Genomic DNA, 16,445 nt, shown 5'->3' with positions numbered 1-16,445 from the left:
AAAGTGTCCGACTCCACTATCACAGCAGGCAGTCCATGCAAGTCCATAACAAGGCAGTGAATTTAATGACATTAAAACACAGAAAGATGGTTTTACCAGAGTGACTACAGGTTTCAAGTGAGAGGGCAGATGGCTCAAATTTAGAATACTAGATACACAGGAGCAATTACAGGGCTGTAATTTAAACAAAGGGGTTGAAGTCATCTCCTACATGTTTGTAATCATTATCTGATCCTCTCAATCTTTACTCGGGCCAGATTATTGCCACTATTACCTCTGTTCCAACAGCGTGGTCACCTGTGGGATATAACTAATCAGAGCTGTTAGACTGATTTAATGTTCTGAAGTACTGTTTGATTACCATTGTGGGTTAGGTAGAAATTTGTCAGGCAGTTATCAGGAAAATGGAACCTACAAACTCCTCTGGTATTCCAACATATATTTGTCTGGTTAAAATAACTGCAAAATTACATGTTTATGGACAAAGAACTGTTAATTGTGAATAATCTTTATTAGTGTCATAGGTAGGCTTACATTAACAATGCAATGAAGTTACTGTGAAAATCCCCTAGTCGCCACACTCTGGCGCCTGTTCGGGTACACTGGGGGGGAATTCAGAATGTTCAATTCACTTAACAGCACGTCTTTCAGGATTTGTGGGAGGAAACTGGAGCACCCGGAGGAAACCCATGCAGACACGGGGAGAACGTGCAGACTCTGTACAGACAGTGACCCAAAGTGGGAATCGAACTTGGGTCCCTGGCACTATGAAGCAGCAGTGCTAACCACTGTGCTACCATGCTGCCCATAAAGACTGTCATACTCATGAGTCTGAGGCAGGTAATGGGTCATCACTACTCCTGCTGTTCCTGCGATTGGTGGTGTCGGTGACCCCCAACAAAATGGATCTCTTAATTGACTGAGAGGAAAGGCAGCAAAGGGCAATAAGTGAATAGTTTCTTTAATGAGAAAGTTTCATGTAGTGGTGTTGTAGGGGGCCTGGAGGCAAACAAGGATTCACCCAATCTGCTCTTTAACTTTGGAGCAGCTTATGAAATAGCCTTAAAATCATAATCAGAGTTCAGGTCATTTTTTTGTGGATTTCAGCTAATTTTGATCACCAGAGGTATGTAGAAAATCAGGCGAAAAGAGGATAAATTCTACCCCTATGCGGACACCTATACTCACATAGCAGGTAAACCAGGCCAAATAGTAATTTGGGGCTTTAGGTAGTATTGACATTTCTGTCACTGATGTTCATGACCTAGGAGTGCTGAATGACTGTCTTGGTGATTAGTAGTAGTAGAGTTATTCTTTTAGAAATTACCTGACCCAAGCTTGAAGTAACTGGGACTGAAAAGAAGAATTGATTTAAAGTTTGAGTGGACACTGCAGAGTTAAAAGACCTGTATTGTTTTCCTCAGTTTTGTTATACCTACAGTACATCGCTGTCATTCTTGTAGTCTGGTGCTCAACAGGGTGAATGAGGGTATCTTACCATCACTCATAGTAAGAACTTCACAATGTCTCACTGGCCCAATGTTTAGCTAAACCACATTTGTTCAAATCTCTCCATGGTCTTGCTCCTCCCTACCTCTGTAATCTTAATTATACAAGAGGTAGGTACCAACTAGTGAATCACATTTCCTGGGTTATTTTCATTTACCTAATGGGATTGGAGAAGACTTTTCTAGCATTTCTCTCACTGCTCTTGTGTTTTTTTTTTATTTGGCCTTTCCCTATTCCAAGAAATGTCATGGCCTCTAAGGGTTAGGAAATATTTTTAATGGTGAACAAGGCATCACGACTGTATCAGATAGGCTGGCTGGACCAATTGGTCTTTTCCTGTTTGATATTTTGGTATTTCTTATGGGTGTGGTGTTTTAAAAGGTTATTTAAACCATGCCAGGAAACCATGTCCATTAAAAGGTCAGAGCAGAAATTAGGAGAATTTATTTTTCACAGTAAATAGCTACAATGTGGAATGCACTGCCTGTAAAGGTGGTGGAATCCGATTCAGTGATCATTTTCAAAAGGAAAATGGATAAATACTTGATGGGAAAAATTTCACAGTGATGTGGAGAACTGACAGGGGGATGAATTGGATAGCTTTTTCAAAGAGTAGACACAGGTATAATGGGTCGAATAGTCTCCATCTGTCCATATAATCAATGTTTCTACGAAAATCCGCTGAGCGCCTGTCTGATTGAACACACATATGTTTTCAGAGTAGCAAGATTTAATGTCCAACAGGTCAGCGTTTGTGGTTGGACCTTTCTGGGTTGGAAGGATGCAAGAAATATTGAGTTAACATCCTGACATCTGCCGTTACTTCACTCTATGCCCCTCTGTCAACCTGCCTAGTCCAATATCTCACTATTTGCTTTTCACAGATGATGAGGCTTTTTAAAATGGCCATGGAACTGTGCAACATTCAAAATATTATTTTTTTCTTTGAAGTAAGTGAGCCATCAGAGAATGTCGTGCACAGTGGACACGATTGTACATTCATCATGAGTTATGTGTTTCAGTATCGCAGAACAATAATGACATGAACTAATGTTAAGGCTGACTCCCCTTTAAACTAGACTGGGCATTAACTCTAACCAGTCTCACAATCCAAAATTTACACAGCCAAGTTGCCTGGTAAACTGTCATACTCAGCAGAACGTGTTGCCAGCCCAAGGTACTGCCTCAGAAATTTGCTGTATCTTTTCTGATTGGTCTGTCTGCTCAAATTGCTCCAGTTCCTGATCGATTTTCTGACTCCCATGAAGCCTCCATATCTCTTCTGGAAACTTCTGTTGCCCTCTGCAACTTCTCTGAAATTAGGTTTCCTCTCCATAAACCCTCCATATTGGTTGGAAGCCAGTGGCTCTGCTCGGGAACCATAGGAGCTCTCGTCTGATGGCATCTTTGTATCTTGTTGACTGTTGTCCACCTCAAATGTTGCCTCAGCTCCATCGTCAGAGATACCTTCCATGCTGCCGTTGGGTAACATGATCTTCATGATTTGGAGAAAGCCACGGGTGCTTCCAGAATTGCCTCTCCCGTTGTTTCCAGCACTACCAAAAGAATGGCTTCCAATTTGAGATGTGCTCACGCCAAGAGGTAACACTGATGATGCAGAGCCACTTTTTCTGCAGTTGTCCCAAATGACAGAGGATGTAACTTGCCCTTTGCACTGTAGAATGCAGATCTGAAACAACAGGACACGTTATTAAGTGATGGGATGTACTTCTGATACTTCCTTTTTGTTAAATAATTTGTTCTATCAATCTACAAATGTCTGTATTCTTACCGAGGAGTAGGAAGAGGCCATTCAGCGCCTTTAACCTATTAGATCATGACCAATCTGTACCATAGCCCTAATTCCCACCTTTGTTCTTTATCCTTTGAATCCCCCAACCCTACAAAACTCTCAATCTCAGTCTTTATTAATGTATCATTAATACATCAATAGTATCTCACTATAAACCCTAGATGGGTAATTCAGACACCCAGGGCAAGATCTGGGGACCCGGATTCAAACCTCACCATGGCAGATGGTGAAATTTGAATTCAATAAAAAATCTGGAATTAATAGTCTGATGATAACCATGGGTCCTTTAGGTAAGGAAATTTGCCTTCCTTACCTGGTCTGGCCTAAATGAAACTCCAGATCCATAGCAATATGCTGACTCTCAAAATGTCCTGTGAAATGGAGGGCAGTTAGGGATGAGCAAAGCTCACATCCCGTAAACGAATATAAGGAGAATCATTACTATTGTGAAAACTAAATTCGGAGTGAATCACTTTACCTACTAGAATAATATAAAATGAAAATATCTTTGGAATAGGTGCAGGCCGGCCATTAAACACCTCTTACTGTTCCACTTTTCAATAAGATCAGGTCTGATCTGTACCTCAAACCCATTTAGCTGTCTTTGCTCTCTATCTCTTCAGCATCTTACCCAATCTAGCTATCTCAGTCTTGAAAGCTCCAATTGATCCAAGCATCCACAGCCTTTTGGGGAAGAGAGTTCCAGCTTTCCACTACATGTTCTGTGAGGAAGCACTTAGAATCATAGAATCCCTACTGTGCAGAAGGGGGCCATTCAGCCCATTGAGTCTGCACTGAACCTCTGAAAGTACACCCCACCTCGACCCAATCCCCGCAACCCCACCTAATGTAACCTTTGGACACTAAGCGGCATGTTTTTAGATTGTGGGAGGAAACCGGAGCACCCAGAAGAAACCCACGCAGATACGGGGAGAATGTGCAAACTCCACACAGTCACCCAAAGACGGAATTGAACCCGGGTCCCTGGCGCTGTGAGGCAGCAGTGCTAACCACTGTGCCACCATGCACCCCATCCCTTCCTGAGTTCACCCCTGAATGGCCTAACTCTGATTTCAAGATTGTGCTTCCTTGTTCTTGATTCCCCACTCAAGAGGAAACAATTTTGTTGGGTGAGATTCTCTAATGTCCAGTCGGCATCTTTCTCAGCAGAGGGAGGCGGCCCTCTGTAGGCCGGCAGTGGGGTCTTCCGGTCCCGCCGTTGTCAATGGGATTTCACATTGAATCCACCCCATGCCGCTGGGAAGCCCGTGGTGGGGGTGTGCCGTCAGTGGGACCGGCAGATCCCACCAGTATAAATAGCTGGAAGATCTCATCCCCTATATCTACCTGATTGAATAGTTTTCAACACCACAATCAGATCACCCCTCAATCTCAATAATTTATGGGGACACAGATAAAGTTTTTGTAAACTATCCTCATAATTTAACGTTCTTTTTTTAAAAATATTTCTTTATTCTCCTCCTTTTTCACATTTCCTCCCAAATTTACACCCACCAACAATAAAGAATAATCAGTATCGGATATATCAATCCCCACATCAATAACAACGATCCCATCCTCCCACCAAACCCCAAACATTAGCCCGCATGTTCACATAAACAAATGACAAAAAGGAATCAGGGATTACCCATAGTCATCCTTAATATACACAGCCCCCAACCCTCCCACCCATTCTCCCCCAACTAATGTTCAATGTTATCCAGTTCTTGAAAGTGCACAATGAATAATGCCCATGACTTGTAGAACCCCTCCGTCCTTCCCCTCAGTTCGCAATTAACCTTCTCAAGAGTCAAGAATTCCAGCAAGTCCCGCCGCCATGCCAGGGCACAGGGTGGAGAGGTTGCTCTCCATCCCATCAGAATCCGCCTTCGGGCGATCAACGAGGCGAAGGCTACAACATCTGCCTCCGCACCCGCTTCCAACCCTGGCTGGTCTGACATCCCGAATATGGCCACCCAGAGGCCCAGGTCTAGCTTCACATGCACCACTTTAGAAATTACCCGAAAAACCTCCTTCCTCTAGCTTTGGACAGGACCAAAACATATAAACGTGATTAGCCCCCCCCCCCCCCCCCACCGCAACGTTCACACACATCTTCTACTCCTTCAAAGAATCGGCTCATCCTCGCCCTCGTGAGGTGTGCTCTGTATACCACCTTCAGATGTATCAGCCCCAACCTCGTGCACGTGTTGGAGGCATTTACTCTCCAGAGCACCTCACACCAGAACCCCTCCTCCATATCCTCTCCCAACTCTTCCTCCCACTTTGCTTTGATCCCTTCCAGTGCTGCCTTATCCTCTTCCAAAATAGCTCCGTACACCGCTGACACTACCCACTTCTCCAGTCCCCCTGTCGTCAGCACCTCCTCCAGCAATGTGGAGGCCGGTTCCTCCGGGAAGCTCTGTATTTCCTTCCTCGAAATCTCGAACCTGCATGCATCTAAATATTTCCCCCTGCTCCAGCCCATACTTCGCTTCCAGCTCCTTGAATCCTGCAAACTGACCCCCAAGAAGCAAATCTTTCAGCGTCTTAATCCCCTTCTCCTTCCATTTCCGAAAATTTGCATCCCACCTCCCTGGCTCAAATCTGTGGTTCCCCCGAATCGGCATTTCCCTTGACCCTGCCCCCAACCCGAAGTGTTGGCAAAAATGCCTCCAGATTTTCAATGAAGCTATTATTACCGGACTCCCTGAGTACTTCCCCGGGGCTATCGGGAACGGCGCTGTTGCTGGTGCTTTTAATTCCGACCACAATTTAACGTTCTAAGCCCAAATATGGCTCCAGTGAATTTGAAACCTCTTTAAGGTTTAAATAGCGCTCTCAACTGGACAGTTACTCCAGATAGGGATGCTTGAAGTTTTGCACAGATCGCACATAGTTCTGGTATTTCTTGTGACAGCTTAATTCATTATTGATTAATTGCAGATCGATCTATGATAGAGCTGATCAACTCCCTCCAATCAATGTCATGAATAGTGTGATGCAGAAAGTGCCACACTTTTCATTCTAAACCTGCAATCCTACTGTCAGTCCTGCACTCCCAGCTTCCTACCAGTGGTTGGTGCTAGTGTACTTTGTGCAGCCATTCCTGTTGACACATTTTCGGAAAGCAAATATTTTCTCTGCAGCAGCTCAGTCTCCATTCACTTCGAGTCCCTTAGGAAGTTGCTAGTAACCTATATAGTGCAGTGGGTGCTCACTGTTTTCAAGGTGGTATTGGGATGGTTCCTGATCCTGGCAGAGATCACACCATATTGAAGGTAAGTGCGTTATGAGAACATTTGAATGGTGTGGTCTCCTGGGCTTATCCTGAGGGGGTCAGAGAGGAATTTTTCCAAAGTCTGTGTTCCCTTATTGGTCCTGGGGTCTTTCTCTGTCCTTTTGCTTCGAGAACAGAGGGGTAGAGGGGAGGTGTTTAATCCTGATACTCTGGTTATCATGAGAATGAAGCAGGACTAATGGTCCAGCTGGTATCTTACTACCCTTCATAATTAGAAATGGGCTGTTTGAGTGCCTCCTCAATAGGCCAACAGCTCTGTGAATATAGTCACTGAATACTGAGGTGCCCACTGTGAACCCTGATCCACACCAAGCTGTCTGACTTGTGTCTGTGCTTGGGGCCAGCTCCTGATCATCACTCAATAAGCCTTGGCGGAAGCACGTGCAGTTGGCACTCACCTGTGATGCCTTCAATGGATGAATCGCCTGCTTGCATCCACAGTCATAAATGAAGACCTCCTGCCTGAGATACCATAAACCCACCGCAGCTCAGCAAGGAATTGGTAAATGCACGAGTGGAAGGGGAAAATTGCCAAATAAAGTAAAAGTGTGTCAGTGATAAGATCTTAATCTCAATTGTTTGGTTGTTCCTGGTTCAACTGCCCCCATTGTACTGTTTTGTATTTGAGATAAAGGGCACCGTTAGCACATGAATCCATCTTCATGCAAGAGAAGACACGTCCACAGATGAAAAGGAGGAGTGTTGGAACATCTTCCCACTCCAGAAACCGGAGCAGAAATCCAAGCTGACACTCCTAGTGCAGTGTCGAGGAAGCACCACACTGTTGGGGGTGCTGTATTTTTGATGAGACATTTAACTGAGGCTCTGTCTTCCCTCTCAGATGGGAATAAAAGTAATCCCATGGCGGTATTAGAAGAAGACCAAAGAGATTCTGGTGTCTTGAGTCAATATTTGCCTTTCAATCAAAATAGACTGATTATTTATCTCCTTGCTATTAGTGGAAACTTGCTGTGTGCAAATTGACTGCCACCTTTCTCCATCTATTCAGTTCTGGACAGCATTCATATCCTTCTTCCTTCATGTGTGCATGAGCCTCTCCTTAACTGAATAAAACATTATTATACATGACAGTGAGTTCCACATTCTTACCATTCTCTTGCTAAAGAATCTCCTCCTAAATTCTTTATTAGATCTATTAGTGACGTTCCTAAATTTATGTCCCCTTGTTCTTGAATCAACCACAAAGGGAAACAGTTTCCCCACACCCATCCTTGCCAACCTTACCGTTCCTTACACAATGAATACCAGATGTGATAGTATCATCAGAGAAAGCAGCAAGAATGGCCTCCTTCTGCACTACAAATTCTATTATATACGAAGCCCAGGGAACCAACCCCCCGACGAAAACTGGGATGTGTAACTTAAGGTGAAGATGGTTTCTGACACTCACCAGTACATTGAAGTGTTGATGCTGATAGACGAGTTTGTTACAGGTCAGGCACTCAGCCGCACAGTCTCCCTGACAGCAAGGAACCAGATAGAGGATAAGTATGAGGGACAGGAGAGAGGTCCTCATGTTGATTTAATTAGGATAGCCTGCAAAAGAAATCGGCACATCAAACATTCAGCTCATACATCAGCTCAATTTAACTGCTCTTCAAACTTACTATTACCATTTTTCAACTTGTGCTTACTGAAATACAGACATAGAACAAATAAAACACAGAGCTTGCGGTGACTGACAGATACAGAACAAATACAATGCTGAACTCTATAACTAATAATAATAATCTTTATTAGTGTCACATGTAGGCTTACATTAACACTGCAATGAGGTGACTGTGAAAATCCCCGAGTCGCCACAATCCGGCGCCTGTTCGGGTACACTGAGGAAGAATTCAAAATGTCCAATTCACCTAACAAGCATATCTTTCAGGACTTGGAAACTGGGGCACCCGGAGGAAACCCACGCAGACACAGGGGAGAACGTGCAGACTCCGCACAGACAGTGACCTAAGCGGGAATTGAACCCGGGACCCTGGCGCGGTGAAGCAACAGTGCTAACCACTGTGCTACCATGCCTCAATATACAATACATTAAAATAAAACACTACTTTTTGTAACTGACAGATCTAGAACAAATAAAGCACTGGATTTTCTATAACTGGCAGATATAGAACAAATAAAACTCTGAACGTTTAGTAACTGACAGATATGGAACAATAGGATATGCAGCACACAGCTTCCACCCTTTTTCTTAACCTAAATCTACCATCATAACCCACAATTATCTTCCTCACATGATTGTCTATTTTCCCCCAAATGTATCTATACTATTCGCTTCAACCAATGTCTGAAACAGTGAGTTCCAGATTCTTACTACTCTGGGTGAAGACATTTCTTCTGAATTCTGTTTCCTGCTGACTGTCTTACAAAGTTGCTCTTTACCCCACAAAAAGAAATATTCTCTCTATCCAATCTATCAAAACCTTTTATAGTTTTAAAGATCTCTATTACTCCTCGGACCTCTTTTTCAAGAAATAAGAGATCCAGACGGTGAATCCTTTCCTGACATGTATATCCACACATTTCTGGTATCATTCTTGTCAATCTTCTCTGCACCCTCTCCAGTGCCTCTACATCTTTTTTACAACATGGTGACCAGGACTACACACAGTATTCTACGTTTGATCTAGCCAAGATTCAATACAGGTTTAGGATAACTTCCCTACTTTTCAGTTCTGTCTCTCTCGAAATAAAGTCTAATGCTTGCCTTGCTTTTTATGGTCTTAATGTGTGACACAACTTTTGGTGATTGATGTATTTGCATTCCGAGATTCCTTTGTTCTTCTACCTTAACTATACTTACATCTTCCAAGTAATAAATGACTCCCTATTCTTTCAGTCAAAATGTACTACTTCACATTTATTCGAGTGGACTTGATTTGCCAATTATTTCTCATTCATTCTGCAAGTTTATTAATGTCCTCCTGTAATTTGCTGAAATGTTCTGCAGTATTGAGTAATAAAGCTTTCTGTAACTGTTGATATCAAACAAATTAATCTCTAAGCTTTCCAAAACACACAGATGCAGAACAAATGTAAACTGAACTTTCAAGAGCTGATAGGAAGGGAACAAATACCTCACTTGGTGTTCTGTAACTGAAACGCCTATTCATAGCACACAAATTACTGAGCTTTTTGTAACTGGTACACTGATCTAGAATGAATTAAACACTGTACTTTCATAGAAACATAAAAAATAGGAGCAGAAGGAGGCCATTTGGCCCTTTGAGCCTACTTCACAATTCATTATGATCATGGGTGATCATGCAACTCAGTAACCTGTTCCCACCTTTCCCCATATACTTTGATCCCTTTAGCCCCAAGAGCTATATTAAATTCCTTCTTTAAACCATTCAATGTGTTGGCCCCAACGGCTTTCTGTGGTAGCAAATTCCACAGGCTCACCACTCTGGGTGACAAAACTTCTTCGCATCTCAGTCATAAATGGTTCACGCCGTATCCTTAGACTATGACCCCTTTTTCTGACTCCCCCCCCCCACCCACCATCGGGAACATCCTTCCTGCATCTAAACTGTCTAGTCCTGTTGGAATTTTATCGGTTTCTATGAGATCCCCCCTCATTCTTTTAAACTCCAGCAATATAATTATAACTGACTCAATTGCGCCTCATATGTCAGTCCCGCCATCCCAGGAATCGGTCTGGTAAACCTTTGCTGCATTCCCTTTATAGCAAGAACTTCCTTCCTCAGATAAGGAAACAAAAACTGCACACATCATCTCATCAAGGCCTTTTAAAATTGCAGCAAGACATCCCTGCTCTTGTATTTGAATCCTCTCGGTATGAGTGCCAGCATAAATTTTGCCCTCTTTACTACCTGCTGCAACAAAAACATTATTTCTATGCAGTCGAGATAACCAGATTTGGGGTATGAACAAGTGGCTGAAGGAGTTGTGTGAGAAAGAAGGGATCTATTTCAAGGGACTCTGGCACCAGTACAGGGACAAGAAAGAACAGCCTTCTTAGAATGTTCTTCACCTGAAGCAGATGAAAGGATAAATAGTAATAATAATCTTTATTGTTACAAGTAGGCTTACATTAACACTAAACAGAATTATTACACGGAATTTTAAATAGTAAATGCCTGGAGGTGTCATTTGGAAGAAGTAACATGAACTCAGAAACTAACGAATGGAAGAAAGAGTAACAGTCAGAAATTGTACTTTATGCACGACAGTTAAAGGGAAAACTAAAAGATGTAAAGTAATCGAATGAGGAGAGAGAAATAAGGAATTTGTAAATAAAACATGAGAGCAGCAGTTAGGGTGTTTGAATGAACTGATGAACTGCAGATGCAAACTTAATTTGAAGCATAGGACAAGGTAACCATCACTGAGTGAGTGTGTGGGTGAGTATGTGTGGGGGAAAAGTATCTGTGTGTGGAGAGTGAGTGAGTGTATATATGTGAGAGAGTGTGTATGTGGGAGAATGGGTGTATCTGTATGTGTGTGGGGGGAGTGTGTGTGGGGGAGAGTGTATGTGTGGGGGAAAGTAAGTGTGTGTGGGGTGTAGAGTGCGTGGGGTGGAGAATGTGTGTGTGTAGGAGTAGTGTGATTTCGAGTGTGTGGGGGAGAGTGAGTGTGTGTGGGGTGAAGAATGTGCGTGGAGTGAAGTGTGTGTGTAGGGGTAGTGTGATTTAGAGTGTGTAGAAAGGAGTGTGTGAGTATATGTGTGTAGGAGAATGAATATAAGTGTTTGTGTGTGTGTGTGTGTGTGGGGGAGAGTGTGTGCAGAAGAATGTGTGTAGGGGAGTGAATGTGTGTGTGTGTAATTGAGTGTGTGTGCAAGTGGGAGAGAATGAGTGTGTGTAGGAGAGTGAATATATGTGTGTGTAATTGAGTGTGTGGGGGAGAGTGTGTAGGGGGAGTGAGTGAGTGTGTATGAGAGAGTGTCTGCAGAAGAATGTGTGTGGGGGACTGAATGTGTATGTGTGTAATTGAGTGTGTGCAAGTGGGAGAGAATGAGTGTGTGTAGGAGAGTGAATATATGTGTGTGTGGGAGAGAATGAGTGTGTGTCTAGGAGAGAATATATGTGCGAGTATGTGTGGGAGTGAGTGAATGTGTGTGCATGTGGGAGAGTGATTGAGTCTGTGTGGGAGAGTGGGAGTGAGTGTGTATGTGTAGGAGAGTGATTGAGTCTGTGTGGGAGTGAATGTGGGAGAGTGGGAGTGAGTGTGTATGTGTAGGAGAGTGATTATATGTGTGAGTGTATGTGTGGGAGTGAGTGTGTGTGTGTGGGAGAATGTGTGTGCGCGCATGTGGAAGAGATTGAGTGTGTGTGCATGTGGAAGAGAGTGTGGGGGATATGTGGATGTGTGTGTGAGACTCCCAGTCTCAGGATTCTCCGTCACCCTCACCCCCACACACCAACACACATTCTCACAGTGGCTGAAGGTGAGTGAGTGAAACTGAGGGTGAGCTGGACACAAACACTCTCCCCCTCTTACAGTCATTATTTTTATTAATTACTCTTTCCTAAAAATAATTTATTGCTTTGTCAATGCTTTATTTTTGCTCAGCAAGTTGTTGCTTTTCTTCAGACTCAACATTTTTAAAATTCAATTATCTTTCAAAATCTTTGAATCACCAGCTTTGACAAAGAGTCATTGGACTCGAAACGTTAGCTCTTTTCTCTCCCTACAGATGCTGCCAGACCTGCTGAGATTTTCCAGCATTTTCTGTTTCGTTTCAGATTCCAGCATCCGCAGTAATTTGCTTTCATCTTTCAAAATCTACTTGTCGGCCCCTTGAGTGAGAAAAAAATTGAAGTATGTATGTCCCCAACCTACCCATGCACAAAGGCTGGACAAACCTGCTATGGCCATTATTATACTTCATTGGTGTTTGGAATACCACAAGTAAATGTGTGTTGAAATTAACCCAGTAGATATTGAGCTGTAATAAAACCTTTTGTAACTCAGCTAATTAAGTCCCCAGATTTGGAGCCAGAGAACTCTGTCTCACAGGGGTACATAGTGTAGGGATGTAGACAGGGACTTTCACATTTAATGACTTCTGAGCTCATCTCAATCATTTTCCTCCCAAATGAGCCTTGCAACATTATTCACCTTACAAACTGTTTAAAGTTTTGAAGATCATGTTAGGGATGATGCCACATTTCCTGCGTTGTTGTAAATACCACAAGGAAGAGAATCTGCATGGTGTCCTGCACTGCCAGCATTGTGTTTCTGAGAGCTTATTGCTGTGAAATGCTCTCCATATGTTAATGATAAATGTAATACTTTCAGCCTTTGCATAAAACGAGGACTTCCTAAGTCCTAGGTCACACTCCCAATCACTTCCAATGGTGGAAAGCTAATTCAATGGAACAAAAGCCATTTTCAGCAGTCTACAATCTTTCCAATTGTTCATAGTTCATAAGTGGATATTTACTTAAATGGTTGCAGCAATGGAATTAATAATCTTGTCCTTTTGACGTACTCTCTGTGCACAGTGTAGCATCTGTTTACATGCGGCACTAGATTCACTTGTGATAACATTTGTGGTATGGCCTCCATCACTCCCACCCCTAATCAATCGCAAGTGTCTATCTCAATATACTGAATAATTAAAACAAAGGAATGGCAGGAGCCCATTCAAAGCTGTTCCACCAATCAAATCCTACACATTAAGCTGGTCTATATGTCAGCTTCTTACCTGCTACCGCCTCCATAGCCCTTGATGCTCCTACCTAACAAAAATCTATCGACCTCAGTCCTGAAAGGTCTAACTGAACCAGCTGGCACTGTTGAAGATGTTATCTGACCAGGCTTCGCAATAGAAAACAGAAGGCGATGAAATCTACCTGTCTTTTCATCCATATCCCTCAATACCCTTGCCTAACAAAAACCTATCCATTTCAGTCCTGAAAGCTGATCTACAGCATCAACAGCGCTTTGAGGGCAGCGGGAGGAGTTCAAGATTTCCATTACCTTTTGTGTAAAAACAAAGACATCCTGATTTCAGAACATCCCAGCTCAAATTTTATGATTGTGCGTCTTCACCAACCAGAGGAAATAATTTCTCTATTTCTACATTATCAGCTCCATTTATGATTTTAAATAACTGATTAGATTTCCCCCTCACCCTTCTAAACTCAAAGGGGTACAAGCCAAGGAACACAGCCTACCCTCAACATTTATGCCATTATTGGAGTGGAGCCGTGCCCAACGGTGGTGATTTTTGGAGTGGCAGACTTGCCAGGGCTATAGGAGGGGAAGAGGGCTGATGTCTTGGCCTTCACCTCTGTAATAGCCCGGAGGTGAGTCTTGCTCGATGGAAGGCATTGATGTTGTGGGGGTATTTCTATTAAAATTGTATACATTTGTTTGATCTTTTTGGATGTTATAATTGAAACTTTTCTAAATAAAAATATTTTTAAAATGTATGCCATTACCTTAATAATACCATCAGACTCATTCTATTGATTTATATGAGTACTGTCGAAGAAAACTATCTAGAAATTCAACAACACGGAACATAGGGTAGACCTGCAAAAACAAACCTTAAAACATGCCCTTCTTTTGAAATAATAATTAAATAGAGAGTCACAAAAGGAAATAATATTTCCAAATCTGAGGCTCATGGTTATGGATGTTTCAGTATTATCTGAATCCCTGGGTCAGTCTTTCTCCTACATCTTGCATTTAGATGGTTATTTTAAATTGTAAAAACGGTCATTTACATGAGCTTTCCACCAACTCCTGCTCCTTTTTTTACTCTTAGTATCTCACCTCTTTATCCAGTTTCAATTTTTTAGCCTTTCTTATGGTTGTCTATTTTTCACAGCCCTGCTCCCTTTCTGTCTCACTCTGGCTCTCTCTCTCTGCCCAGCGTCGCTATCCACATTCCCCCATCCACTGGGAGTGACCTGTCTGCAGGCACTGATCCTCATCGACTGCTTCCAAAGAGGAGCCTGGGCGGAACTGTCAGGTCCATGGGGAGGGGAACATTTCCGCGGAGCTGGACCTTGGCCCATACAAGCAGATACACAGTAGCTGATAAACAGTTATACACACATGTACACACATACAAATACATCAGACCCAGAAGGGAAGCAGCAGGAGACTGTGGACAACTTGTGCACTCCCCTCAGCACTAAAAAAAATCTGAACTTCTACCTTCAGCACAGAACTGTGATCAAATGCTGCTGCTCCTGCACTCAGTCCTAGACTGCACAACCATGTACCCGCTGTGCCACCACCCGCCTCTTCACACCCTCTTTGCCCGCTCCCCCACCCCTAGTTCCACTGACCCACCCCCCCCCCCCCCCCCGCAGCTCCTGACAGCTCCCCTGCCCTCACGGTGCGAAGGACCCCTCCCGCCACCATATCTCCCCGGACACATGAAGGTGAGGAGAGAGCCGGGGGGGGGGGGGGGGGGAGACTGAGGGGCAAATTACAGCTCCTGCCTCCCCCCCTCCCGGGAAGCAGCCCCCACTCCGGCTGAAACACTCGGGGAAGTGGAGATCCCCTCAGTGACAGGAGGACTGAGGGAGATTGGGGAGAACTTGTGTGGCGCGGGGTTAGGAATAGTTGGGGATGGACGGCGGGAAGAAGCTTTCCATCGAGTGAGAAGTACCGGTGAAGATAAGGCAGGTGCGGGGGAGGGGGGAGAGAAATAAAACAAGACAAAGAAACAGGGAGAAATGAGAGAGTTCCACATGATCTCGATAAGAAGCCTGGTGAGCTAAGTCGACGGGAGTGAAGGAGGGCAAAGTTTAAGTCGATAAAAGGGAGAAATCATTGACGAGACGAGAGATGGTTCAGAGGAAGGACGCAGAGGAAGTGGGATCAATGGGAGGATAAACGGCAAAAAAACCCGATGGGTTGCAGCGAGTGGGGAGCTCAGAACACAGACAGACAAAGAAAGGAATAAAGTTTAAAGCAAGGACCTGACGTTTAACGAGTGTGAGATGGAGAATTGAGAAAATCTCTTCCTACCTGAGACTGTTCGGCACTGAGTGAGTAGCTGTTGCGAGTTCTGCTCCTCACACACACAAGGCAAGTTCTTTAGTCGTCCCCTCAATCCTGAAGCAGGTTGGGTGGTTTAACACTGCCTGTGTGATTCACTGCCCCCTTCTGATATACCCTGACTGGACAGACAACCCAGACAGTCAGGCAACGAGCACACACACCCCTTCCAGGAATAGATACCTTTCTATAAGCAGCTTCCTGGAACCCCTCACATTCCCTCAGTGACTGGCACATCCTCACTCAATCACTAGCCCCTGAGTCACACAGTCACTGACCCCCGAGTTATACAGTCACTGTCCCCCGACAGTTCACTCACTGACCCTGACTGTCACTCAGTTAATAACTCTCAATTGTCACTTAGTCACAACACATCAGTCGCTAACACCCAACAGTCACTGATCCCGACAACCCCCAAAAGTCCCTCAGTTAATAAACACCAATAGCCAGTCGGTTAATAAACCCTGACAGTCACTCACTTAACAAACCCCAATAGTCACTCAGTCACTAAACCCCTACAGTCACCCGGTTAATAAACACCAAGTCACTCAGTTAATTGTAAGAGTACTTCGTGTTTATTTCCTTTGTTCCCATTTTAAAAAATTTATTATTTTGATCTATGGGTATTTAATTACGATGTGCTTTTAAGCAGAAGACTCGAGGTTGATACAGCCTGCTTGCCAAGACACTGTGCTCCCAGGTTTTGTATTTTGGAGAGGAGAAGCCAGACTCTTTGTCACCGGTGGATCTTAGGAACTCATTGTGGAGGGAATTGGTTTGATTGATTAACTGGCAACCAGTGGG

General features: G+C 43.7%; 1 protein-coding gene across 1 annotated transcript; it reads right to left on the bottom strand.

Annotated features, from left to right (window-relative positions):
- Positions 1-730: 730 nt before the first annotated feature.
- On the bottom strand, positions 731-15,696 carry pnocb (prepronociceptin b). Its single transcript, XM_038800484.1, has 3 exons — positions 15,612-15,696; positions 8,035-8,180; positions 731-3,199 (listed from the first exon to the last, which is right to left on the bottom strand). Exons 2-3 carry the CDS (start codon positions 8,158-8,160, stop codon positions 2,627-2,629), a joined length of 699 nt encoding a protein of 232 aa, XP_038656412.1. The 5' UTR covers positions 8,161-8,180; positions 15,612-15,696; the 3' UTR covers positions 731-2,626.
- Positions 15,697-16,445: the final 749 nt, after the last annotated feature.

Source organism: Scyliorhinus canicula, chromosome 6, assembly GCF_902713615.1.
Source record: "Scyliorhinus canicula chromosome 6, sScyCan1.1, whole genome shotgun sequence".
In the NCBI taxonomy this organism is placed as follows: Eukaryota; Metazoa; Chordata; class Chondrichthyes; order Carcharhiniformes; family Scyliorhinidae; genus Scyliorhinus; species Scyliorhinus canicula.
This window is presented reverse-complemented; position numbering and strand designations above follow the sequence as displayed.

Excerpts from the sequence above, each read along its gene's own strand:
- pnocb (XM_038800484.1), bottom strand. The coding sequence starts at position 8,160 with ATGAGGACCTCTCTCCTGTCCCTCATACTTATCCTCTATCTGGTTCCT. Across the intron at positions 3,200-8,034 it reads ATCAACACTTCAATGTACTG|ATCTGCATTCTACAGTGCAA; the intron begins GTGAGTGTCAGA and ends CTGTTGTTTCAG.